This window comes from Rhagoletis pomonella, unplaced genomic scaffold (assembly GCF_013731165.1).
Source record: "Rhagoletis pomonella isolate Grant_MI unplaced genomic scaffold, Rhpom_1.0 Rhpom_scaffold_00003, whole genome shotgun sequence".
Lineage (NCBI taxonomy): Eukaryota > Metazoa > Arthropoda > Insecta > Diptera > Tephritidae > Rhagoletis > Rhagoletis pomonella.
This window is the reverse complement of record NW_023458557.1, coordinates 4,494,459-4,519,766: the sequence shown is the minus strand read 5'-3', so window position 1 is coordinate 4,519,766 and position 25,308 is coordinate 4,494,459. Positions and strand designations below refer to the sequence as shown.

General features: G+C 36.2%; 1 protein-coding gene across 1 annotated transcript; it reads left to right on the top strand.

Annotated features, from left to right (window-relative positions):
• The first annotated feature begins 4,112 nt into the window (after nucleotides 1-4,112).
• LOC118734963 (TBC1 domain family member 16-like) lies at nucleotides 4,113-12,324 on the top strand. The gene is made up of 3 exons (XM_036464556.1): nucleotides 4,113-4,281; nucleotides 11,047-11,624; nucleotides 11,678-12,324. The coding sequence occupies exons 1-3, from the start codon at nucleotides 4,113-4,115 to the stop codon at nucleotides 12,299-12,301; spliced, it is 1,371 nt and encodes a 456-aa protein (XP_036320449.1). The 3' UTR covers nucleotides 12,302-12,324.
• Nucleotides 12,325-25,308: the final 12,984 nt, after the last annotated feature.

Here is a 25,308-nt window from a genome sequence, read left to right as displayed (position 1 = left end):
AATTTATTAGTGAAATCGGACTCAATTTTAAGTCGCATCGTTATTCTACTGTGAATTACACCTAAAAGCTGCAAACTTTTTGTTCTTATTTTTATGCTATGTTAAAGCTTATTTGATTTCAAAGTATATAGATCCAAATTTTTTGCAAATCGATTTGAAAATAGAAAAGTTATAGCAAATTTAGTAAATGACATTGGATTCAAGCAACGTATCGATACTGTACAGCACATTTGATTGTAAAATAAATTAAAATATCATTTCCAGTGGCATGTTATGCACATCGCAATTAGAAAAACAGCTGACAATAGGTTTGTTTCATTAAGCAATAGTTTTAAATATTTTTTAACAATTGTTACAAATTATCATGTTTTGGCTAGCAAAAAAGTTGATAAAATAAGATAAATTGAGATAGCAAAATAACATTTGATTTTTAGATACGGTTTGGAAGTTTCTGCGGGATACATTTATACTTGTAAAACTGAAACAATGGTACTTATTAAATGTATTATGTATTTATATTGTGATCCTTATTTTCAAGTAATACTACGCTCAAAAGAATGTCTAATAACCGCTTGAAAAGCTCATCTGGTCAACCTAGTGCCCAGTAGCCAAATTCAATAAAATGTGGCCAAATTTGATAAGAAAAGAATATTTCAGAAAAATCTTGTAAAAAATAAAACTATATTTCATGATTTTTTAATAAACAAGTGCCGATTTATTGTGTGATGTATATTGTTTTCGATATGCTTCTACAAATTGAAGCAGCGATTGTGTTTGCTCCTCATTTTTTGTCAATATTCGATTGTAATCTTTCATAAATTTGACACCCCGCTCAGCTGTGTCATTTACAACGAATAAATCTCGACAAAATTCGAGAGCGTCTATATAATCCTCATTTTTGCCCCATTCGGATGGATCCATCCGTAAGAAGTCAGAAGACAAACCAAAGGCAACGAAGAAATTTTTAGTTTTGTAGGACACGAAATCTGTAATAGTTTTGCCAATCAAGAGAACGGGATTTGAAATTACTCTATCTTCACTGAATTTTACGTTTGGCTCAACTGCTTGCAGTGCCTTCACCATTTCTCGTTTTTCCTCCACTGGCACATAATTTTTCAAAACCGCATTGGATACCACTGCATCAGTTTGGGCGTACTCAATTGCATTTTGTAAAAATTTTAAATCTTGCATTGGAGCCTTAATGGGATTTGTGCACTGGTACCAAGCTTTCATATAAAGGCGAATGAGGAAAATGCAAATATCTCGTAAACTATTAAATTCTCTTGGCGTCAGTTTGAACTGTTCTCGAAAAAGAAATATCTTCAGGCAATAAATAGCTTTCGACATAAACCGCGCATGGGATGTTGGACCGCATGTTCGAAAATCACCACTAGTACCACCTAGAAAAGCAAATGCTAGCTGAAGCAGCTCCTTGTAATCCCCGCGAATCTGGACTTTCTGAAGCTCGTACGTACAAAAATGCTTTGTCTTCCCACTGCAGCATAGTATATTTTATTTAAAAGAAAACATTCGACATTTGCTATTTTGTTTGTCCGTAAACTATAGGCTTAAGTTGTTCTTTAAAATGTCCACAGATATATATGTATATTTCTTCCTGGAAAATTGTATTCTTTATCCTGTAGAAACTTTATGTTATTTTTCTCTCTAAATTTATCCCTTTTTTATAAATTTTTTTGCAGTTTTTTCGTATTAAACCGCCAAGCCGTGATAATTCGTAACAATTGTTCCAAACTATTACAAACTATTGCTTAATAAACAAGCGGTTATTAGACATTCTTTTGAGCGTAGTATTACTTGAAAATAAGGATCACAATATAAATACATAATACATTTAATAAGTACCATTGTTTCAGTTTTACAAGTATAAATGTATCCCGCAGAAACTTCCAAACCGTATCTAAAAATCAAATGTTATTTTGCTATCTCAATTTATCTTATTTTATCAACTTTTTTGCTAGCCAAAACATGATAATTTGTAACAATTGTTAAAAAATATTTAAAACTATTGCTTAATGAAACAAACCTATTGTCAGCTGTTTTTCTAATTGCGATGTGCATAACATGCCACTGGAAATGATATTTTAATTTATTTTACAATCAAATGTGCTGTACAGTATCGATACGTTGCTTGAATCCAATGTCATTTACTAAATTTGCTATAACTTTTCTATTTTCAAATCGATTTGCAAAAAATTTGGATCTATATACTTTGAAATCAAATAAGCTTTAACATAGCATAAAAATAAGAACAAAAAGTTTGCAGCTTTTAGGTGTAATTCACAGTAGAATAACGATGCGACTTAAAATTGAGTCCGATTTCACTAATAAATTGGCAGATAACTCTTAAACTGATAATTTGATTGCAAAACATTGTATAGCAGGTTCGTAGGGATTTCAAAGACCTTTAATCTGGTGGAGATCTTTTTGTGGTGTGATAATCACAACCGGATATTTTTGGAAAAAATTGAAAATGCTGTTTTCTCAATTTGAAAAAAACGATAATTTCGCAAATTCTTAAAATCTATTCTACTTTTTAAATTTTTGACCTCATATTCAGATTGTGTAGGTTATTTTACATGGCAAATGACTATAAAATTCACGACTTTCAACTATTTTGTTAAAAAATTGTTTCCCAGAATGCATATGGTTTTCTAAATTTTCAAATGCAACGCGCAAGTACTTAGAGTTATCATATTCGAATAAAATTTTGCACAGCTTATTTTTAGACCAAAACACATCTTTTTCCACCCGGCAAACCAAATTTTATTTTTAACGAACGGTCTAATATACATGTTACATTGCTTTTGAGTTTTAAAGCGATATGCGATATGAAATGCGCGCAGTGCACATTAGAGCGATGCGACACGCGATACCATTTTGTGATAGCTACGCAAACATTTGTGCCCTTATAAGCTTGCAAATGAGTTGCTTCTCAACCGAGTTTAGACCTTTCGAATGATGGGTCTATGTTTATATCTATAAAATTTTAAAAAATTTAAGGGAAAAGTACGTTTAATATCGAGTAAAACTGATGTTTATTTTTACAAAGTCGGCTAAAAATTAAATGAGATATTCAAATTTGCATGAAAAATTATTTCAGAATATTGCGTTCACTACAAGGCGAAATCGGTGAAAGCTGTATTAAAAAAAAGATTAGGCAAAAAGGTTGAATAGCTTCGTCAGATTTCCCCCGATTTTTTAAAGTAAAAATCAATATATATCAAATGTTAATATTGCATCAATTCAGGAGTAGTATAGTTGCTTTATAAAACAGTGCGGGAAAACTTTGCCAAATTTGAAAAAAAGACGAAAAAATTAACACAGAAAGTACACACAGATCTCTTAAGTTTTCTGAAAGTTTATATACATACATATATCATTCGAAAGGTCTAAACTCGGTTTATAGTCAACAGAGTTACAAGCTTATAAGTGCGGAAACCCGGGTTTTTAACAGTAAATCAAGATTGTGTGGGTGTTTGACAAAAATTTCCTATCTGGATTCTTACATCACTCGGCAAAACCTACCTGTAAAATAATATGATTTACCAGGTATTTTTACTTCATTATTTTTTTGTAGCATTGTGTAATAGAGCACACAAATTTGTACTTTCTCTCTTTAATTTAAAAAATCCCTAAGTATAATAAAATAACTCTCAAGAAAAAAATTAGAAATAAAACGAATAATCAAAAATAATTACCTACATATACATCATTTTTTAGTATTTGTAATTATATCTGATTTCTTCTTTTAATGGTAACTGAGATGATTATTTCTTAATTGTTTCTAATTACACTGATTACTAATTATTAGAATATTTGAAACAAAATAGTTAATCATTAACATTTAAACAAACACCAAATCTCTTTTGCTATTCAAAATCAAAAATAATAGGTTTAAAATTATTGGATTCTTTAAATTTCTTTTTAAAGATGTGAAAACAAAGGCAAATAAACCATCACAAAAAATATTCTTTTGTGCATTTACCTGTCTCCTTGACCTCAAACTAGTCATGTCTGTTGTGCAGTCGTTTTTTTCTGTATAGTTTCATAAACGGGTTTTTTATAAATTCGTCTAAAAAAAATTGAGGAAGATGCTTCCGCCTGTGAAATGGTCATGCTTATTGCAAAAAATACCGCCCAATGCTAATCTCACCTCGTTCCGTGTCGCACGTGCGATACGCATGCAATATTACATCGCAGCGGTGTCGCACGTGCGATACGCATGCGATATTATATCGCATCGGTGTCGCTGTCGTGCATGTGTGCACAGTTTTCATCGCCTCCTACCAACTCCTACGTAGCCAGCATGCCGATGTCGCATTCATATCGTATCGCATATCGCATCGCATATCGTATCGCTCTAATGTGCACCGTGCATAAGAGTTTAGTGATAGTGAAAGAAGTTCAAATATCAGCCCCCTTCTTCGGTAACACAGAGAGAATAATTCTACTTAGGGAGGGTTATAATCCCTAAGTGCGGCGGAAGGCCGCAAAAAGGTTTTCTCTGCAAAAGGTGTTCAGCCCCCCTTCTTCGGCAACACAAATAGAAGAACTCTACTTAGTGATGGTTATAGTCCCTAAGTGCGGCCGAAGGCCGCCTACGCAGAAAGGTGTTCATCCCCCCTTATTCGGCAACACAGAAAGGAGAATTCTACATAGTGAGGGTTATAATACCTAAGTGCGGCCGAAGGCCACCTACGCAGAAAGGTGTTCTCTGTAAAAGGTGTTCAGTCGCCCTTCTTCGACAACAGAGAAAAGAGAAGTCTACTTAGTGAGGGTTACAATCCCTAAGTGCGGCCGAAGGCCGCCTACGCACAAAGGTGTTCTCTTTAAAATGTGTTCAGCCCCCCTTCTTCGGAAACACATATAGAAGATCTCTACTTAGTGAGGGCTATAATTTTATAATTTTTGTCCTTTTTCTGATCGGTTTTCGGCTTTTTTGCTGGCTGGGTAGGTAAAGGTTTTGATAGTTGATCTCACTTAATTGGGGCATTCTAAATTCAATGGCTCACTCCGTTTTGTCCGATTGGCTCCAGTTTTCGGGATAACGATACTTGAAAATTTGCTTCAATAATTACTTATTTGTAAATAACTCGCAGTTTTAGTGTAATTTTGATACAATTTTGAACACGAAAATTTTTTTATTGTGAAGGTTATATTAAAAAATAGTCCAGCGCAAAAGTTTAGTAAAATAACTTTAACGGACTTTGACGGAGTTATTTATAAAAAAAAAGTTATAATTTAAGCATATTTTCAATTACCGTTGCGTCGAAAACTGGAGCCAAGCTGAATTTTTCGCCGTATAAATCATAACGTCAAAATGATGTGTTTGTTGTAAATCATACTGTCATTGTGCGTATAATGTGTTTGTACTTATATACGGCTAACACCACCTTATTGAATTCGCCTTGGACGAGGCCCTTATTGCCAAGGAGAAGCCCAGCATTATTTAGTGCTGCTCCGTTGGAGCTCTTGCACTTCTCTTTTTCTTCATATTGTATTCACAAACAACGATCCCGACAACAATAATACGCGCAACAATACAAATTTTCTTTTAAATATAAATATATATTTAACGTCAATACTGCCATATTTATCTTTGTCATTACCGACAATCGTCGTAAACTTCTTTATCGACATGTCTAGCGAATTCTGTCGTTAAGCGTGTTTTTTAGAATAGCCTATTCGCTACTGCAAGCTACAAACGTCGTTCATTATCAATGACGAATATCGGTCGTTAGGTAAACTGGGAATCGCACTATAGGTAAGGTGCAGTAGCGACGAGTGTGACCAAATTCCTGGCAGTTGTAACATTGAACAGGGCATCTACGCTTACGGGGTTCTTCTACGGAGATTTTAGGGTGTAGAATCGCAATTGATATATTTGATGCACTTGCCCTTTCTTCAGGTTATGAAAGTCATTTTCTAGCTCTATTTTGAACATCGGTTGAGGGATGTTTTAATTATTTTTGACGTTGAAAACATTGCGCACCTTCAAATCTTCTTCCCTGAGACCATTTTCTATCTCTTGTGAGTTCATGCTGGACTCGATGCATTTTATGACAACTTTTAGTGCTCGACTACTTTTAAGTTGATAAGTGTATTAAGATTTTTCAAACTTATCAAACTCATTGGTAATTTTACTTAAAATATCTTCGTTTTGAACCTGAATTTTCACTTCGTGTATATAACGCTTTTTAATAGGAACCATAGAAACTATTTTTCCCTACTAGTTTTTTAGGAGGTATCATCTACCAGAGCATTGGAACTTTGTTCTCGTAGATAAATAGGTGGACGCTTGTATTTTTTAACTTCTTGTTGGTTAGAATCATTATTCATATCAGCGAGAATACTAAAATGATTATTATTCGCCGATGTAGATGTACCTGAAAAGACTACTTTCATAATTTTATTCCTTGTACTTTGTTTTCCATTTTTTTCGTGTGTGCGCTTTCGCTTTACTAATATGTAGCGATATAACCCAGTCTGAACAGTAGCATTTTTTGCTTTATTTTCTTCTTATTTGCTTGTTGCTATCGAGGTATTAAGCTGGAACTCCATAGACAAGCGTATGCGTGCGTATGCGAGATCCGTTGTCATGCGCTTACGTAAAAAGAGACCTAAGTGTATTTATAAAGAAAATGCTTACCAAGCCGCAAAAACTCTCTACCAAAATATGTATATGGATTTATATATACCCAAACGTGTAGTGTAATTACCTTGAAGTTGGTTGTCTACGCAAGCAAATGCACGAAAGTTGAGAAAATTCAACCTTGTGCGCAATTTTTGTCCGTTCTCTGCGTTTACTCGCGTACTTATGGAGTTCATTCTATAAGAACGTGTGTATACCACGATGCAGCGAAACTATCATTCTTGTGTGTATACAACTCGGCTGTCAAACGCATGCATACGTATACGCACGCATACGCTTGCCTATCGAGTTCCAGCTTTAGTAGCGGCAGTTGCGTTGTTGTCCGCAAAGACTGATTTCCGAAAATCTTGAATAACTGGGCCAGAACTATTCTGATTTAGATGTATGGGATCTCCACTGTTTTTATTTCTGTACAAAAAAAAAAGTCATTCGTGTCCAATTTTTTTTTTTTTTCAAATACCAACACATCTTAATTCAACTTTGAGTGACCTTTCCCTTTTATCCTTCGAATGAGTTTATTAGCAAAGAAATAAAAAGGGTGAGAAAATACCTTTCCAATGACACCTCAAATCGGAAGAGTTTAGGTTCAGTTATTCAAGTTTTTCTTTTACCAATCTTTGAAAAAAGTTAAAAAAACAGCATCAAAAATCTGATTATTACGATTCCGTTAAAAATTTTTGTAAATTTTTTTTAAATATTTTTATGCAGACCGTTTGTCATTTGAGGGAATTTAAAAAAAATCTTTAAGAAACTATTTTTATTTATAAAAAACTCCATTTTTGGGGTATTTTCAAATCGGTCCAGCTTACGTGACTCTTAATATTTTTCCGAAATATTTTGGTGGGCGTCTTAAAATATAATAGATTTTATAATTCAAATGGAAACACAGTACCGATTTTTTTTGTATGGGAAGTGATGCAGTCTACTGTACATAAAACTTCCATAAATGTATTTTAGAGAGCGTATTAGCTTTGTGCCACACGCTTTCCGGGCTGCTCCGGTAATTAGAGCGTAAAAATAAGTTACTCTCTCACAAGTGTCAAAAATGTGTCAACACGTGTCAAAAGTGCCCAGAGCGTGAGGAACGCAAAAAACCACATTTCGTACCCGGAATCAACAAATCGGCTCTAAACAATGATTTTACGTATACGTATTTTATATGGCAAATAAAATTACCAAATAACTACATTTTCTGCAAATTCTGTGGTATTATCCACTGTTGTGTTTTATAAAATTTGCTTTCGGATTTAAACCACAACGGCTGTTATTTCAAATCGCCCTTTTGTACATTTGTGCCCGGAAAAAAGTCCGGGCTGTTTCGTGCACAAAGAAGAAGGCATATACGATCCAAAAGTGGAACGAATTTTCTCTCTGTTACCCATTTTTCCAGCGTGAGAAATGCTTTCTGGGCCCAAAATATACTCCTGGGTGCGCCCTGCCGGCAATTGACTGAATACTGTTTTCCTTTAAAAACAAGTCCATTTTCTAACAACACTAACAGCTCATCAATGAAATTTTTAAGGAACTCGTTAACATTTGTTGATTCGCTATTCCCACAGAATGCTCCTATAATCCTTATATCATCCGTTTCAATCACGTTGACTAGAATTGGCCAGATCTGGGGATTAGAGCTTTTTGCCAATGGCAGTTCGTCGATATTGAGGCTAAGGTTCAAACAATTTCCAGTAAAGTCCGTCTGATGTAAAAATTCAGTTAAAGCAACTTCATAATGCACATATTCTCCTGAACCCATTGCGACCTTTGGAGTATCCTTTGGAGTCTTTCTCAAAGCTCGAGCACACGCAGGAAGCCCCGAAATATGCTTTTCTAAAAACTTTAGCAAATCGTCCGTAGCTGAGTTGTAGTTGTTGTTGTAGCGGCACTACTAAGCCCCGCCTTTTTCGGGTCAACGTTCAATCATTTTCGTCAAGCTCAACTAACGGGAAGCCCAGGAAACGAGCTGTTTCAATATGTTCGGACCAGAGGGAAAGGGGTGTTAGCTGAGTCGGATTGAGCTGGCATGTGAAGAGGTGGTTGGTGTCGTGAGGGGATTCTCCACATGCCGAGCACTCATTGGGGATATTGGGGTCGAGTCTGGACATGTAGCTGTTGAGGCGGCTACAGTATCCAGACCGTAATTGAGCCAGGGTAACGCGGGTCTCTCCTGGCAATTGAAGCTCCGTCTCTTCTACAGGTGGTGATTGGGCTCCTATTACAGCATTCATAGGTCGAGAGTCTAGGTAGGTGGTGACTGACTCCCTATGGATGTCGTTGATGGCTCGTCTGTATGTCGTCGGGTCCAGTGGTTGGTCTACGTATTGCTGAACTGCGTCCTTGTATACGAATAGGTGCCCCCTGACGTGCCTGGACAGAGGCTCCTCCTGAAGCAGAGGTCTGTTTAAGTGTTCGCTTCTGTGACACCCCACCAGGAATTGCTTACAAAGCATTTTGTTGTGTTCCCTTACGAGGAGCACTTGGGCCTCGCTGTGTAGGTGGTGTCCAAGCGTCATCAGAAGGCAGAAAGGCTAGAGAGATAGTCGTTTACTTTTGAGCAGAGGTCATCAATTCCATTCCCGGACGCCAAAATCGAGCAATCGTCAGCGTATGAGATCAGGGAAACTCCCTCAGATGGCTGAATAAGCTTCGAGATGTAGAAGTTAAATAATAAGGGGGAGAGGACACCACCTTGTGTAACCCCCTGTTTAATTCTTCTTAGTTTCGAGGTTTGATCTCGGAAGATTACTGACGACTGTCGACCACTCATATAATTCGCCGACCATCGCTTCAGTCCCTGTGGGAGTGAGGAGGCCTCGATGTCTTCTAGCAGCGTGGAATGGCAGACGGTGTCAAACGCCTTTGACAAGTCCGCGCTACTAGGACCGTTCTCGCACAGGGGCGGTTTCTATTTAGTTATTTGGGTGTTTATGGCGTTAAGTGCTGTTGTTGTGCTATGCACTTTACGGGATCCGTACTGATGCTTCGCTGGGGTCAGGTGGCAGGTGAAGTATGGAGCGTTATCGGGCGATAAGAGTCTCCTTTGTTGGCGGGCTTCCCCGGTTTCAGCAGTGGGACCACTCTCCCTGATTTCCACACATCAGGAGTGATGAGAGTGGCCATAGACAGGTTGAGGACCTCCGTTAGGCAAGCTACTCCCTTAGGCCCCAAATGTTTCAGCATCAACATACAGATTCCGTCAGGTCCATTGGCTTTGGAGGCTTTCGCCTTCCCGATAGCCCCCTTCACTTCACAGCTGGTGAAAACAAGTGGTGCACTGTTTTTTGGCAGCGTGTGCAGCCTCCTGGTCACTCGACGTTTGGCCCTGTCTACCGAAGGATGCAGTGTGAATTGCCTACTGAAGTAAGTTGCGCATTTTTTTTGCGACCTTCGAATGAGATTTCCACTTTGTCATCACGCTTCGTTGGGTTAGAAAAGGACCTCACGGTTGACCAGAGCTTACTCACACCAGATGTGAGGTTACACGCCTTCAAGTGCTCCTCCCACTTTTTCCGCTTGTGCTGATTTACCAGTTGCCGAATCTCCAAATTAAGGTCCCTCCCGATGGTCCTCGGGATCGACCTGGCGTAGGTGGTCACGCTCATTTGCTAGTACAGCTGCTTCAGCCGGGAAATTTGGGCGGACTTCCGCGATACGTCCGGACGGGTTGAAGCGAGCCGCTGCGGCAGTGACTACCCTGCGGACCTGGCTTTCGCCAGTATTGAAGGGTATCGCCGATCTAAGCGGGGTTAGGTCGCCGAAACAACAGCCCTTGGTCGGGTAAAACCCGAGTCATTCCGGTACGTAGAACCGGCTGTCTTGGGAATGATAGCTGATAGCCGTAGCCGAGTTCATTATATTATGTTTAATAGTCTACGCTGTCAGATTTTTCCGTAAATCGGTTCTTGTATTCATAAATGTGCAGTAATCAAAATTAGCCTCGCTGGTGGAAAAATTGCTGGATGCATCCGATTCTGTGTTTTCTCTGCTGCATTGTGACTCAGGGACTGGACAAAGTAGAAATCAAAAGCTGCTTACGCTGGAGGTGGTTCCCTGCCTAATAGTGCAAGATGTACCCCGCTTGTGTTCAATGAAAAGCTGCACCTGCGCTTAGAGCTCTCCGCGCTGTTGCTGTTCTGTGTGTTGTTTCCGCTGATGTTGTTCTTGTTGCTGTTGCTTTACCGGTTTTTTTTCTCAAACGGTTCCAGTCAGGGAGATGGAGTACGGCGTGCGCCAGTAGTCCGCTCTATGATTGTAGCCGGATTGTTAAAAGGCTTATTTTTAGATTAATCAAAATTGTAATCCTGCAAACGCGAATTTTCTTTAAACTATTTATAAGTAAGGATTATATATATCAGAAAATTTATACTGCAGTTAAGTTTTATTCGGTTTGCAGGTTCTTCATCAGTGGCACTGCTTTCTGCATAATATCACAATTACGCCTGGTCAAAACCAACTGAACTTTCCGTATCGTCAATTCTTGGTATGTCGCCCAGAGATAAAGAAATGTGAATTACATCCCGATGAAGGAAGCGTTAGAAAAATCACGACTAATTTTTTTTATGGAACATTGCTTAATATCAAAGGGCAAATAGAAGATTGCTTACTTCTTCGCAAGTGCGTGTTTTTTGGAGGCTTGGAAAAAAGTTTACGTAAAACCATATGGCCTTTTATATTAAAATGTTATTCCTTTACATCAACTTTTGACGACCGAGCTGTTCTCATTGATATTAGAAAGCAAGAATATGACGAAATAACACGGAAACGTTTATACTCAATGTCGCCAGAGGAACAAATACATTTTTGGAAATCTGTACAATGTGTTGTAGAGAAAGATATTGCAAGAATAGATGGCACAAACACATTTTTTTGTGGCGAAGATAATCCACACCGCGAGATAATGAAGAATATTCTACTAAATTATGCATTTTATAACGGTGGATCATCCTATTCCCAGGTAATTACTTAATGAGTAATTATCTATTAAATAATGTTTTTTGTATTTTATAGGGAATGAGTGACTTATTGGTTCCAGTACTATGCGAAGTTCAAAATGAATCGGAGACTTTTTGGAGCTTTGTGGGATTATTACAACGTTCTTTTTTCGTGTGTGCCCCTACGGATACCGATATAGATCGAAACTTAAACTATTTAAGGGAGCTTATCCGTATCATGTTGCCCCGCTTCTATTGTCACTTAAATCGTCATTCGAGTTCGATGGAGCTGCTTTTTTGTCATCGGTGGTTAATTTTATGCTTTAAACATGAGTTCACCGAAACAGTGGTTGTCAGAATGTGGGAAGCTTGTTGGTCAAATTACCTTACGGACCATTTTCATTTGTTTCTGTGTTTGGCTATTATTGCTGTTTACGCCGATGACGTGATTGCTCAAGACTTACGTGCAGATGAAATGTTGTTTTATTTTAGTTCACTTGCAATGTATATGGATGGCCAGTTAATTCTTCGAAAAGCTCGAGGTCTACTTTATCAATATCGTCAATTGTCAAGAATACCTTGTACCTTAAGTGGTTTGTGTAAAAGATGTGGGCCAGGTATGTGGGACTCTGAGCACTGCCCAGCCCTGGAGTGTGTTGGGCATTCGCTGGAAGATAAGTGCCCGCTAGATATTGATTAAATTATCTACAAAAGCCAATCCAATATTTTACTACACTTACTTAAGAAAAATATTCGGCCTTATTATGGTTTTCGACGTCGATGTCGATGTAATTTTTTGGTCAACAAATAGTCCAACGCTAGCTACGCTGACCACAGTATTTTTGCGGAAAGGTGTTCCTCGCAAAACTACTGTGGTCAGCGAAACCGGAGTTGGACTGATGAGGGCTATTTTTTGACAAAAACTGACATCGACGTCGACTTCGACGTTGACAATCATAAAGTGACGACTTTATTTATTTTTAGCGTTTGACACACAATGTCATTAACACCCCTATTCTGCAACTCTTTCGTATTCGGACTTTGCTACGAATCGTAGAAATAGTATGCTGCAATCCGAATCTATTTTCGAACTTTCGAAATTCGTAGCAACGGCATGCCTTACACGAACGAGTAAGCTTTTTTGCGTAATTTTGTACGAAAACAATTCTGTGTCGGAGGCGAGATAAAAGATGTAAATCGATGTGTGTTTGCAGGAAATATTAGTGGTGTTCATTTAAACAGATAAATTTGCCTTTCGCATATACGTATATTTTTATCCACTGCTTTATATAAACGAGCAAAAAACAATCTTTGTTGCCCCTTAACGAGAAACTTTGGTCCTGTTTAGTTATTTGTACAATGATTTTCGGTTGTTGTGTCCAAACGCATAACCCGAATCGAAAAACTTTAACATACACGTGTAATCAAAGGATTAAAATTTTATTTAAGATAAATGTTTCGAATTTCCGACCACTAGCTTATTAATAAACTCGGTTTGCACTATGCACTTTTTTGCAAATTTCGACGTGGGTTGTGCGCAAAAATACTGTGGACGGCGTAGTCGGAGTGATATGCACAAGAAATGTTCTATACCCTTGACATACGGAAGCCCCTCTTCTCCAGCAAAACAAAAAGGAGAATTATATTTATTAAGGGTTATAATCCCTAAGCGCGGCCGAAGGCAGAAGCAAGCGCAACAGGTGGTAGACCGAACAAAGTGCATGTTTTCAATGGCTTGGAAGAAGCTGTTATTGCATTAACTGGATTGAGAACCAGAGCTTCAGGCATAGGAGAAGTTCTGGCTTGTGGTTCAACAATTCAACCAGAAGCTGACATAGATGCGCCCATGGTTACTATGCCCGACAGCTCAGCATATCTTTGTGAAATCATTCCCATAGCGCGCTCTTACTCCGCTGCTATAATTGCAAATGCAAAAGAATCCATCGTTTCCTTCAAAATATGTAAACTCAAACAATTTTACAATAAATATGCCCTTCATGAGTGTTTTTTTAATTCCTTTCCACTTTGTTTTCCTTCATTCAGCTTTCTTCGAGAAACAACTAATAGCTGGCATGCTGCACATGTTTCCGCCAGGGTTGCCGCATGTGGGTTTTTCGTTTTTCGTAGCGTAGATTTTTTCAACAAATTATAACGAATATTTGCTCTAGCTTTTCCTGAAAGGTGAATAAAAGCTCTCTGTTCATTTTCAGTGCATAATTCAAAAATACCAAATTTTGAGTTGTGGCACTTTTGAAGATCGTGTGCGATGTGTCTGTTAATAAAACATCAAAAATATATCGCACAATGTCTTCCAAAGAGGCAGAATTCAAAAATATCCGGATATATAACTACTTGTGTCTCGTACATATTCATCGCAATTGATACAAAAATAGGTCTAACAGTAGTTTTCTAGTTAGAGAATTTACACCCCTATTGCTAGTGTCGACTATGTAGCAGAAGATAAACGACGATTAGTCGATTACAGAGGTTAACATAAAAAAAAACCAAACCTCTATATCCCTATGTTTTTCGACGCGCTGAATGCGAATCCAAGGTCTGTTAGTCCACATCACGTCGGGCTCGAGGTCATTTGAAAATTCATGTATATGGGGCTTTAGACTCGGTGAACCCGAATCCGAGGTCCATTAACCTCCATAATGTCAGGTTGGAGGTCATTTGATGGTCAAATAGGACAAAAAAATTATTCAATAAAAATAAAAATATTGTTTTTTTGTTGTCGCTGAATCCGAATATGGGGTCCCTTGATTCCTCAAGGTCATCTAGAGGTCAAATTCAGAAGAGTTGTATTGAATTTTCAGGTTTATTCAATGAACTTTTCCCTAATAACATAGGGATATAGAGGCTTTTAAGGCCTTATTTCGCTTTCGATTGAGAAATAAAGCCTTTATTAAGAGAATAAGGTCTTACTTCACTTGAAACGTGAAATAAGGTCCTAAAGGTTTTATTTCACTTTTTGGCAATTGCCTGGTATAGGGGACAACGGCCAAAAAAGGCTAATAATCCACCCTTGAACATGCCATTACTCTCCTTCGCGGCCAGCCTCGCGCCGAACCTCCCTTGTCAAAAGTTTTTCTACATACCAATTTTTAATAGCGCAATAAATTCAAGATTATAACCCGGCTTGCAGAAAAGAGAATTCTGCTTTTTTGGCCGTTGGCCCCTATACTATGTAGACAATTAACCTCTTTTCTTTTTAAATCATAAGACAACTTTTAAAGATTTTAATTTTATTTCAGAAAAATTTTATAAATGTAATACAAAAAAAAAACTAACGAATGTTCAAAGAAAAAAGGAAACATAATTTGAATTTAAACATAAATTAATTTGCCTTCTTGTGCAATTGCTCTTCATATTGGGCATAAAATTGGAGTGGAATTGCTTTTGTGGTTATTTTCCATTTTTTGAAAGCAACCACTACAAACTTTGAAATGACTGCATGGCAATAATAAAATATTTCTTTGATTTTCAAAGCATATAACGCACGTTAAGCTATTATTATCGCATGTATTGTGAGTAGGAATCTCTATCCCATTATTTGCTTCTGCTTCTTCATTACTTGTAAATTCTTCATTGTAGTTAACTGAACTTAAAAACAACATATTATAGCTTAGCTGTTTGATACAATCGTTTACACATATTTTTAGATTTTCCTTAATTTTCTAAAACTGTTTATAAGTTTTTCACGTTTAGTTTGCTTATTTGAATGTTCTTTATATGTTGAAACGCTTCCATTCAATGACTTTAAAATCTTTCGATTTAATGAAATCTGTATCCAATAAAAAATCAAGAAACTTATAAAAATTTCCATTTTTTTCAAGTTTCTTTGAGATTTGCCCATCAAACGCTTCTGCTGAGCTTGTTGTTTTTATAGGTTCCATATATACAGATATTTTTTCTGCACCTTCCTAAAAAATTTAAAAGAATAAATATATGTATTTTTTGTGTGTATATACATAGGGGTTAATAAATATGATTACCTTCTTCATCCATTGTCTTTCAAAATAGTCAAGGAATTGTTCGAAAAGGTTATTAAATTCGCCGTTAATTACCTGACATTCAAGAATGTTAAATGCAGTTATTATATCGCATGGTTTTAATAATGGAAGTACTAAAAATGTTCGAAAACAATGTTTGGCTTCATTATTTTTATTTAATTGTGTAAGAAAGTTCGGACTTTTAGAAGCATTTCCTCTCACAGCTTGCGTGAAATGGAACCAGCGTGTTTTCATATGAGCATGTGGGTAAATATGTTCCAATGCTTTTCGCTTGCAATGCTTGTTCAAAGTACGTAGTTACTGAAGTGGGCTTCATATCCAAAATATTTGTTTGGATGTATTGGAACACATGGATATACGCTTTTAAACTTTTATTGGACATAAATACATAAATGAATGGAAATGTCCAAAAAACATAAAATTAATTGTATTACAAATATTATTTTACCAAATACTTAGAATGCACGTATGTAATGCATAAATATATACTTCTCAACAACAGTATGTAAAAGGATGAAATGGTTTTTAAATCACTTACATGGCTAGCGTGCGCAAAATGTATTATTAACAATTGTTTGAATGTATCGGAACTAGGTATTACATTGAAATTTCCATCAATTAAATAACTGCGTGGTTCATTTCCAGACATTGCCATTATATCATTGCAAATTGTAGTTGAAGCAAAAATTGAATACCCAAGCTCGGCTTCAATTATCGTATTTCTATACATTGGTAATTCGTTATCAAATCTTGAAAATGCAAAGTTCTTTTGAATATTAATCTTTTGATAGATGCGTATTACATCTGCAAAGTTTCGAGGTGCCTTTGGATATAACTCAGATCTAATATTAATTAGCTGTCTTCGCATTTTACCAAATTCCAATGATCGTGCAGTTTCTTTTTTTGCTTTTTTACACTGGTCATATATTTCACGCACTTGGCTTTTATCGCATTAACTAAATTCATTTTGTTTATTGTTTCTGTTTGATTTACATGATTATGTTGAATATTTTTGTTTATTTTTCGGCAATAAATCCCATTGTTTAAATCGACTGCAACATTGACTGAACATCAAACATGGTAACAGTTATAATATTTAATATTATTTTGCGAATTTTTAAATTTATACAATTGATCCTCATTTACAGTTTGTAATAAATTACTATTTTTTCGAAATCCTGGAATTATTTTATATTCCAAAAACTCACCTTTACTTTGCATTTTTAATTTTGTTTGATAATTTAAAGACTTCCACCACATTACACGTGCTTGATATGAATAATATTAGTTCAGTTGCATAGCATGCACTCGTACAATATACATATATATGAATATAACAGTTATTTGCTCGTTGGAATTCTCATGAGTTCTCGCGTAAATAAATAAAGGTGTTATTGCACATTATAAAAAGACCTAATTGCATTTTAAATGTGAAATAAGACTTTTTTTAAATGACAAAATAAAGGCTTTATTTCACTTTGGTTGCGATATAAGGCCTTAAAGACCTTATTTCAAAAGGCCTTATTACACCCCGCCGAAGTGCCTAGGGATGGAAGCGATTAATCATTTCATTAAATTAATTGATTATTTTTATCCAATTTACGTTTTAATTGTATCGTAGTTTTGTGTTTCATTAAGGCCCCTATTATGAGTTGCATTCGATCTTCGACTGTGGTCGAAAGCGCTGATCCAACGAATTTTCATTTGGTATTATGGCGCTCATTCGATGAAGAATAGCCCTATTGTGAATTTCGCTCGTTTAGGTTGTTCACAATAGTATATTTTTCACCACTGCGAAGCTTTGTTGGGTGGGATTTAGTAGCGCTCACAACTATTTCGGGCAATTCCGTCCAAAGGGGTGGCCCGATCCAAAAAAAAAAATCCACACACTTATATTCAAGGGTCTATGCATTATTTTAGCACTCACTTTTGTAATTTTTGGTCACTAATTTATTTACAAATTGGGTTTGAAATATGCCATTTTTTGTAAAATTCGGAAATTAGCGTACATTTATCACTCCTATTCTGCTTAAATTAGCCACTTCACCAATATATTTTTGTATTCCCCTTCACTTTACACTTTACTCGATTAGTTATAACTTGCTTTACGACTTTAATATTAACCAATTAATCACAATTCATTAAATATAAAACACCTTCAAAATCACGCGCCTGATTTTGGTTGCATATGCAAATTAAACGGCGGAGTTCAGCTGTCAAACTCCAAAATATAGGATATAACCCAGTAAGCATTAAAAATATACATAGGTGTTCTCTGCAAAGGTGTACAGCTCCTTTTCTTCGCAAAACAGAAAGGAGAATTCTACTGCCTGAGTGTTATAATCCCTAAGTGCGGCCGAAGGCCGCCTACGCAGAAAGGTGTTCAGCCGCCCTTTGGCAACAGAGAAAGGAGAATTCTACTGCCTGAGGGTTATAATCGCTAAGTGCGGCCCAAGGCCGCCTACGCAGAAAGGTGTTCTCTGCAAGAGGTGTTCAGCCCCTTTCTTTGGCAACACAGAAAGGAGAATTCTACTGCCTGAGGGTTATAATCCCTAAGTGCGGCCGAAAGCCGCCTGCGCATAAAGGAATTCTACGCAAAAATACATTTGTTAAAAATAACATTTTTTTTTAATAAAAACTTGTTTTTTCTATTTTTATTTAACTTATTTATTCTTTATTCAAAATCACTAATTTGGCATAATTTCTTTTATTAAAAAATCCCACTGTTTCTGTTAGTTGGGTCATAATCCACTTCAAACCGCTCAGTTTGCCTAAGAAAATTCCGTTTTCCCCCTTTTTCAAACGGTTCCCTAGGGGACTGGTGGAGGAGCCCAAGGGGGGAGTACGCCTTTTTAGAAAGCGGGGACTGTCCCCTCTCCAGTGGTGGGCGTTTGGGGGGGCCCCCCACTCCAAAAACGATGTGAGCGCTACTAAACATTTCCCGCTTTGTTTACAGATCGAGCAAACGAAATAGAATGCTTATCCATATGTACTAAACTCCTGCGCAATTCCATTTAAAGGGCCTAACAAGACATCCGATCGCCGCGCAAATACTTTCCCTCCTTTACTCTCATCGTTCGGGTCAAGTGTGAGTAAGCATAAACCCGTTTCTGCAAGCGTACGTAAACTACCGATCAATAGCAAGACGCGTAGAGTATTTACTTTGCCTTCCGCAACTACTGCGAGTAAAAGGTATTTGACAGTAGAGTACTCTACTGGTAGTACTTAAGTATTTTCGAAGAAAACATACATTTGTGGCAAGAATGATAGAAGAATTTTCTGGATCGCGCATTTGTGGTATCTGAATAAAACTATGGACAGGAATGTAGTGGAGCGATGAAGAGAGCGACGAGCAAAACGTACTTTCAACTAAAATGCTGATATACATACCTAAGTACATATGTATGTATGTGCATAGATACATACATATGTGCATAGAAACGTATGTGCATAGATACATATATATGTAAGTGTCCGCATATATTTTTTCTCGTCACTTGTTCTGTCGCTTCACTGCAGCAAAACCAAGTTGTGGGGAAAACCCTGACGATATGCGTACAATTGAAACCATGGGTTTGAAGATAGCGCAAATTGATGTGAAAGTTTTAATTTCATATTAAATATATTTATGTATGCATGTACATATGTACATACATATGTAAAAATGTAGTTTCGATTTAAAAAAATCGGATAAAGTTTTTCTTTCGCCATTCATACACCTCTAATTTTAGTATTTATTAAAAAAACTCAATGAAATTCAAAAACTCTATCTTGCATTTGGTTTTACTCAATACCAATTTGAGCTGTCGCAGTGTTATCAAAAAAAAAAAAAAAGTTATCAATAGGTAGGTTCAGAAAGCGCAGCAGTTGAGCGCAACCGTTGCTAAACAAAAAGCAGTGATCGTTATTCGTCTTTTGAATGACTTCATACATTAGCTGTCAAATTCAACTCTCAAAGGTACACACCAACATGTTGTCTCAAATGATCAGAAAAATATTACGATCATCTAACACGCAACTATTCAGTTGATCAGAAGTACGCAACAACGCGTTGAGAAGGTGCAATCGCACCAGTCACTGAGCTGTTTCGCCTTCTGAACGTGCCAAATGAAAATTCGTTTCTCTTGAAATCAAGTTATATGGCTGCGTATGTATGTACATATGTATGTACATATTCCGAAATTTTTTTTATTTGTAAAGGCTCTCAAGAAAAACTAAAAATTCATATAAAATTACGCACAATAAATGGAAAATAAATTTTCTTCTACTAAAAATTTCTTAAATCAGTATGCAGCTCTTAAGAAAAAAATGCTCGTACATCTCGTCGCTACCATGTCCAACTATCGAATGTGAAAATCGGCACTTTTCAAAATTTTGATTTGCCACTAATAAATTTATTACGTATAGCAGCATTGCTTAAGTTATTGTTTTTGACAACTTATATGTTGGTTAATGACTGCAAATAGTTTTATAGAAAATTAGAGACGAGAAATAATACTTTCATAAAAATTTAAGTACATACATAGATTTAAAAAGCTGCTTGAATACAAAAGTTTTATGAAAATGTCCCATTAAACAACTGTCTAAATCTACGTTATTTTTTATAAATAAGGCCGTAAACATTTCCTTACATCGTCAATTTCCACATTCTATTTTTACTCTTTCAATTTCACTGACCAGCGCTGCAAACGATATCAACTAGTAGGCTAACAACCAGAATTGAAATTTAATACGCAAGTACTTACCGTACTACAAGTATACAGAGAGTAGATTTGCTACTCCTGGGAGTAGAGTACAATGCAAGGAGTACTTATTGAACGAAATGCGGCAAATACACTTGCGCTGGACTCTAATATGTACATATGTATGTAAATTTGTGCAAATTAAAATGAAATAAAAAAGAAAGTGAGTTTATAAAAGCGTGGTAAAAAAAAAATTAATTAGCACAACGGGGTTCTGGTTGAACTTCGTCAGAGGATGAGGGCTTAAAAAACTGGCCAAGAGCAGAAAACGTGGGAGTTTAAGTGCATTCTTTCGAATATATTTTGAAATACAATATATTTAAGAAATTTTGTGATCCAAATCTATTTTAAATATATTAAAACTATAAACAGCTCCATGGTTTTGTTTTCAGAGAACGTGCCAACAGCGTATAGGGATTTTCTTTCATATGAAAAACCAGACTTTCGAGTTTGTGTTTACACTTCACGACGTTAGAACTACTTGAAATTAATATAAATTGTTTGAAATTAGTGTCTAGCCGCCAAAAAGTAAGAAAACAAATGCAAAATCATACATTTTTAAAATTTTCTAACATTTCGCTACACCAACGAAAGCAAAATTCTGTTCGACAGAAAATCCGATACTCAACGAAAATTTCGACACGCTTGCATAGCTCATAATACGAATTTCGTTTTCGATTTTCGGTCTTATAGCCAGCGAAGATCGAAAATCGAATGCAACTCATAATAGGGGCCTAATAGATTAATTGAAGAATAATCTCAAAAATATTTTCAAGAAATATTAATTCAAAACAGCCGTAAGGGTTGCTCAAGTTTAGAGCATACAATGGTGGCAAATAGTTGTGCATGTAAAGGCTAAAAAACTAAGTGTGGAAACGTTAAAGGCGCTACATACTCGTTGATTTATCGGCGAACCAGTTGGTCAAATACTAGAAGTTGGTTGTAAATAAGCCGTATGTCGGCAAGCGCTGAGCGCCGTTTTTCAAACGTTGGTGCTACAGCCACCGAGAAACGCAACCGCTCGTTGTAATTTCGATTTCGATTGTTCAACACACCCCTCAATTTTAGCTCATTGAGCTATCATTACGTATTGTTGTTAATAAGTCACTTGCCGCAGGTACTTTGTTGACGATTGAAAAGCTACGTATATTAGCCCTTTGTTTAAAATTGGAAATAAAAATAAGGTCTGTAACTATAGACCAGAGGCGGGCATTTTTTTATTTTCAAAACACATGTAATTGGACTTCAAAATGCTGCTTGCTGCAACGTCAACACATGTATACTATCATCGTCTTCGAGTGTCTTACGATTAAGGATGGCAAAGTCGACTTCGACTTTCGACCAAAATCGACTTTTTACTCCTGAAAGTCGAATTTTAGTGATCGACTTTTAGTTTATGGAAGTCGACTGAAGTCGCCTTTTCACTTTCGGCTCTCGACTTTTTTTGATTTATTTGCATATAAAAACTGATCTTCTAACAAGGGCGCAGAGTGCTTTTTGGTCGTATTTAAAAAAAATTGCCAATAAAACTGAAGTGAAATTTGAAAAGTGTGGTAGATAAATGAATTTTAATGACAGTACAACAACATCGTCAAATCATTTAAGAGCAGCGCATAAAATTACTATACGAAAACAAATTCCTCAAAATTTGTTAATCGTTTGTCTCCACAATCTTCAGTTAATAATGAGTTAAGATAAACATAGATATTTATTTTAAAAATTTCATCCAAGAAAGTTTTTCTGCATGAGTTTATGTAAGTTTCTACAGACAGTCTTTGGTTCGAATTTGACCAATCCGTAAGGTAAAACATTTTAAACACCGCTAAAAACGTTGCTGGTAGGATTCCAGTTAATATGCGACATTAGTCGTGTGGATAGTCCCAATCCAATAGCTGTCTGGGCTACTCCCATATTTATCCATGCCTTTAAAGTGGCACTATATTTCTACCAATACCCGCCAATTCTGCTCCATCGGAAGGCCACATTTTCAAAAAGTTTTCCGTAATTACCAAATATCGATTCAAATAATTTTTAAAATTTTTTTGTGAAAATTTAAAAAATTTTAAATTATTTTTCAAAAATATAATTTTTAAAAACCCTTACAACCAACATTTTCATGCTGTATAGCTGGAACAATTTTCAAAATTTTTAAAAATCCTTTAGTGTCTGTTTTTTTTTACCTAGCATTGAATTTCACTAAATTACAGATTATTCTAAAGACCCCTAGTAAACCATGATATTTTTGGCGTATTCTGACTCTTATATTTATGGTTAATATATGAGTTAAATGCAGCGTATAGTTAATACATTTTCTTTTTATTAAAAAAGTCGAATAAAAGTTTCTTTTATTATCCTTTTATGTTCATTTATGTCTAAGCATATTTAGGACTCCCTAAAGAAGCTGTAGTATAATTGGTTAATAAGCAAATGGACCACTTCGTTCAACTTCAATACCTCCGCTCATAAAAGCTTGCGCACCTCTTCGATTTTTCGCAGAAGGAGGTGCCACAGCAATGACTTCAGTTTGGAAAACTTGGTGTGTCGGTAGTTTTAAAAGAGGTACATCAGTTGGTAAAGGAAAAATTTGTAATCAGTGTTCGCTTTTGTTTCGCCAAAAGGGCGTACTCCACGGGAACTAAAATTTCAGGTTATTGTATTGTTATTTTCACCATATTATGTAAAAGCAAACTGCATTGAGAAATGTTAATATCGTTCTAATCATAAAAACGTAAAATATATGACCTACTTTTCAATTTTCGCTCCTAAATACACTCCAAAAACCTTCCCAGCAACCACAACAAATGTAGTTGCCAATTGCCATCTGTAATATTGTTTTGGCAACTAGCAACGCAAATGAAGTTCCCTTGCTATCGATAATAGACCCATTACTTTTTTGACAACTTGGCAACTTTGCTCCAATGTGTTGAACCATTTATGAGGACAAATAACAAATCGGGGATCAGAAAATTCCGCTACTAGACTCAGTAGCCGACAGTTAGTAGCCAGTAGCCATATGTAATGCGAATTTTAATATAAGGTTGCCCACCGGCTATCAGTCGCCGTACACCGGGCCTAAAAGATCTTCTGTATCTCTTTAAAGGAGTCCCTAACCCAATGTGGCCAAGACACCTTCGGCTTCCGTAATGAATCCTAAAAGGGCCTTGGTAGACGAATTCCTAATAACAAAGGGCTCGGCCATCGAAAATTTAAAATAAATCAGTCGTTGTCTGACTAAAGCCGGACAGTGACAGAGAATATGCTCCGAAGTTTCATCAGCCTCAGTCAGATACCCAGAAAGAAAATTCTCCTTTAAACAGTTTAAAAATTTATTTGGATTTAAATGGACAACATGATGCTAGCTTTCTAGCAGGACAATTTATTTATTGTCTAAATCAGAGGTGGGCAGCTTCGGTAGAGCATTTTTGTAGTGTGCGTGCAATTGATGACACTGTGTGCGTGCGAACAAGTCGTGCAGTTGAATGAAGCTTTCGCTGTCTTCCTAAGCAGAGCGTGTATGTATACACGAATACGCCGTGCAGACGCTGTCTGAATGGTCTAAAGGTAAAACGGCGCTTACTATATTTTTCTTGAACATGCTGAGAGGAAAGTTTTCAAAGAATTGGCGCTTGCGATAGTTTTTATGTTGTATAATCTGGACATTCATGAATGTTAAGTCAATTAAATACACTGCCAATCAGCAGAATAAGCTCAACATATTTTCAACTTTTGGTGCATCTACTAGATTGTCCACAAGTTTTCTTTGTGGATGCGGTGTTAAAGCTCATTCAATTCTCAAATAATTTAAAACGATCACATTGACGCTACTATTTGGTATTTTTTGACGTTTTCTTTTAAAGAATGAGAAAAAAAAATTTAATCCTTGACCAGAATATGTTCAGTGCCAAAATCTTCATATTAGGGAGATTTTTGGCAAGTCTCGAAATCAGTTGTTATATTTCTCGGCTCCTCGTGTGTTTTAAACCTTGCTATTGGATAAAAAAATTGTTAACTAAAAACTTTCAATCTAGAGATTAAAATCAAAGACTGCGATTTTATAAAAAAGAAGGCTGAAGTGCAGAAGTTACGGTAAGTAAAAGGTTAAAATCAAAATCTTATAAGCAATTTGGAGGGAGATAAACGGCGAAATTAAAGAAATTGGTGTTAAGATAGCAATTCGAATTCAGTTGCAATATTTTCTATACCAATGCTTACAATAGCAATTTAAGCCCCGTTGGGTGTCTGTTTTTCATCTTCCAATTATGCTTTTCAATCTTATAACCAATTGGCAAAGCAAGAGTTTCAAAAAAGACCCCCCTAGACGAGCTACGCTGCCCTTAGTGATTGCAACTGCAATTGCATAATGGCAGATTGAACTGAATTTTGCTGAGGGAAAGAAGCTGATTTTGAAGCATTCAGTTGTAGCAACTGATGGAAGTTTGGTTAAAACTACAGTTAAACTGCTTTTTACAATAAAGTTCTGTACACACTGGCCATTATTATAAGTTGCATTCGATTTTCGATCTTCGGTTATTATCGCGGATCGAATGCGAAATGCGTATTATGAGCTACGCAACTGTTACTACGTTTATGTGTAGGCTAATTCACGAATTCATTTCATGAATTTGGGATAAAATTGGCTGCATAAACGCCATTTCATGAATTCAATTATACACGAAAGTTAACCATGAATTCGGCATCATTTCATGAAATCGTCAAGTGCAAGTCCGGCAACGCCACGTTTCACAAACATCTGTTTACTAGGGTTATGATGTTTTTAGATTAAAAAGCATGAGTGGCATAAACAGGATTTACAACACTGGAAATGTTACGTGGAATTGTTGAAATATATAATAAATTCAAATAGATAAAAATTAAAATATATTAAAACCAATTTAAATATAATACGATTCATTTCCTGGTACCAACAGGTTTTTCAAATTCGAAAGGAG

What these genes read in the sequence shown, in the direction of transcription:
- LOC118734963 (XM_036464556.1), top strand. Translation starts at nt 4,113, where the DNA reads ATGCTTCCGCCTGTGAAATGGTCATGCTTATTGCAAAAAATACCGCCC. An exon ending in TCGGTGTCGCTGTCGTGCAT is followed by an intron (nt 4,282 to 11,046) that starts GTGTGCACAGTT and finishes ACTGCAGTTAAG; the next exon opens with TTTTATTCGGTTTGCAGGTT. An exon ending in GTGGATCATCCTATTCCCAG is followed by an intron (nt 11,625 to 11,677) that starts GTAATTACTTAA and finishes TGTATTTTATAG; the next exon opens with GGAATGAGTGACTTATTGGT.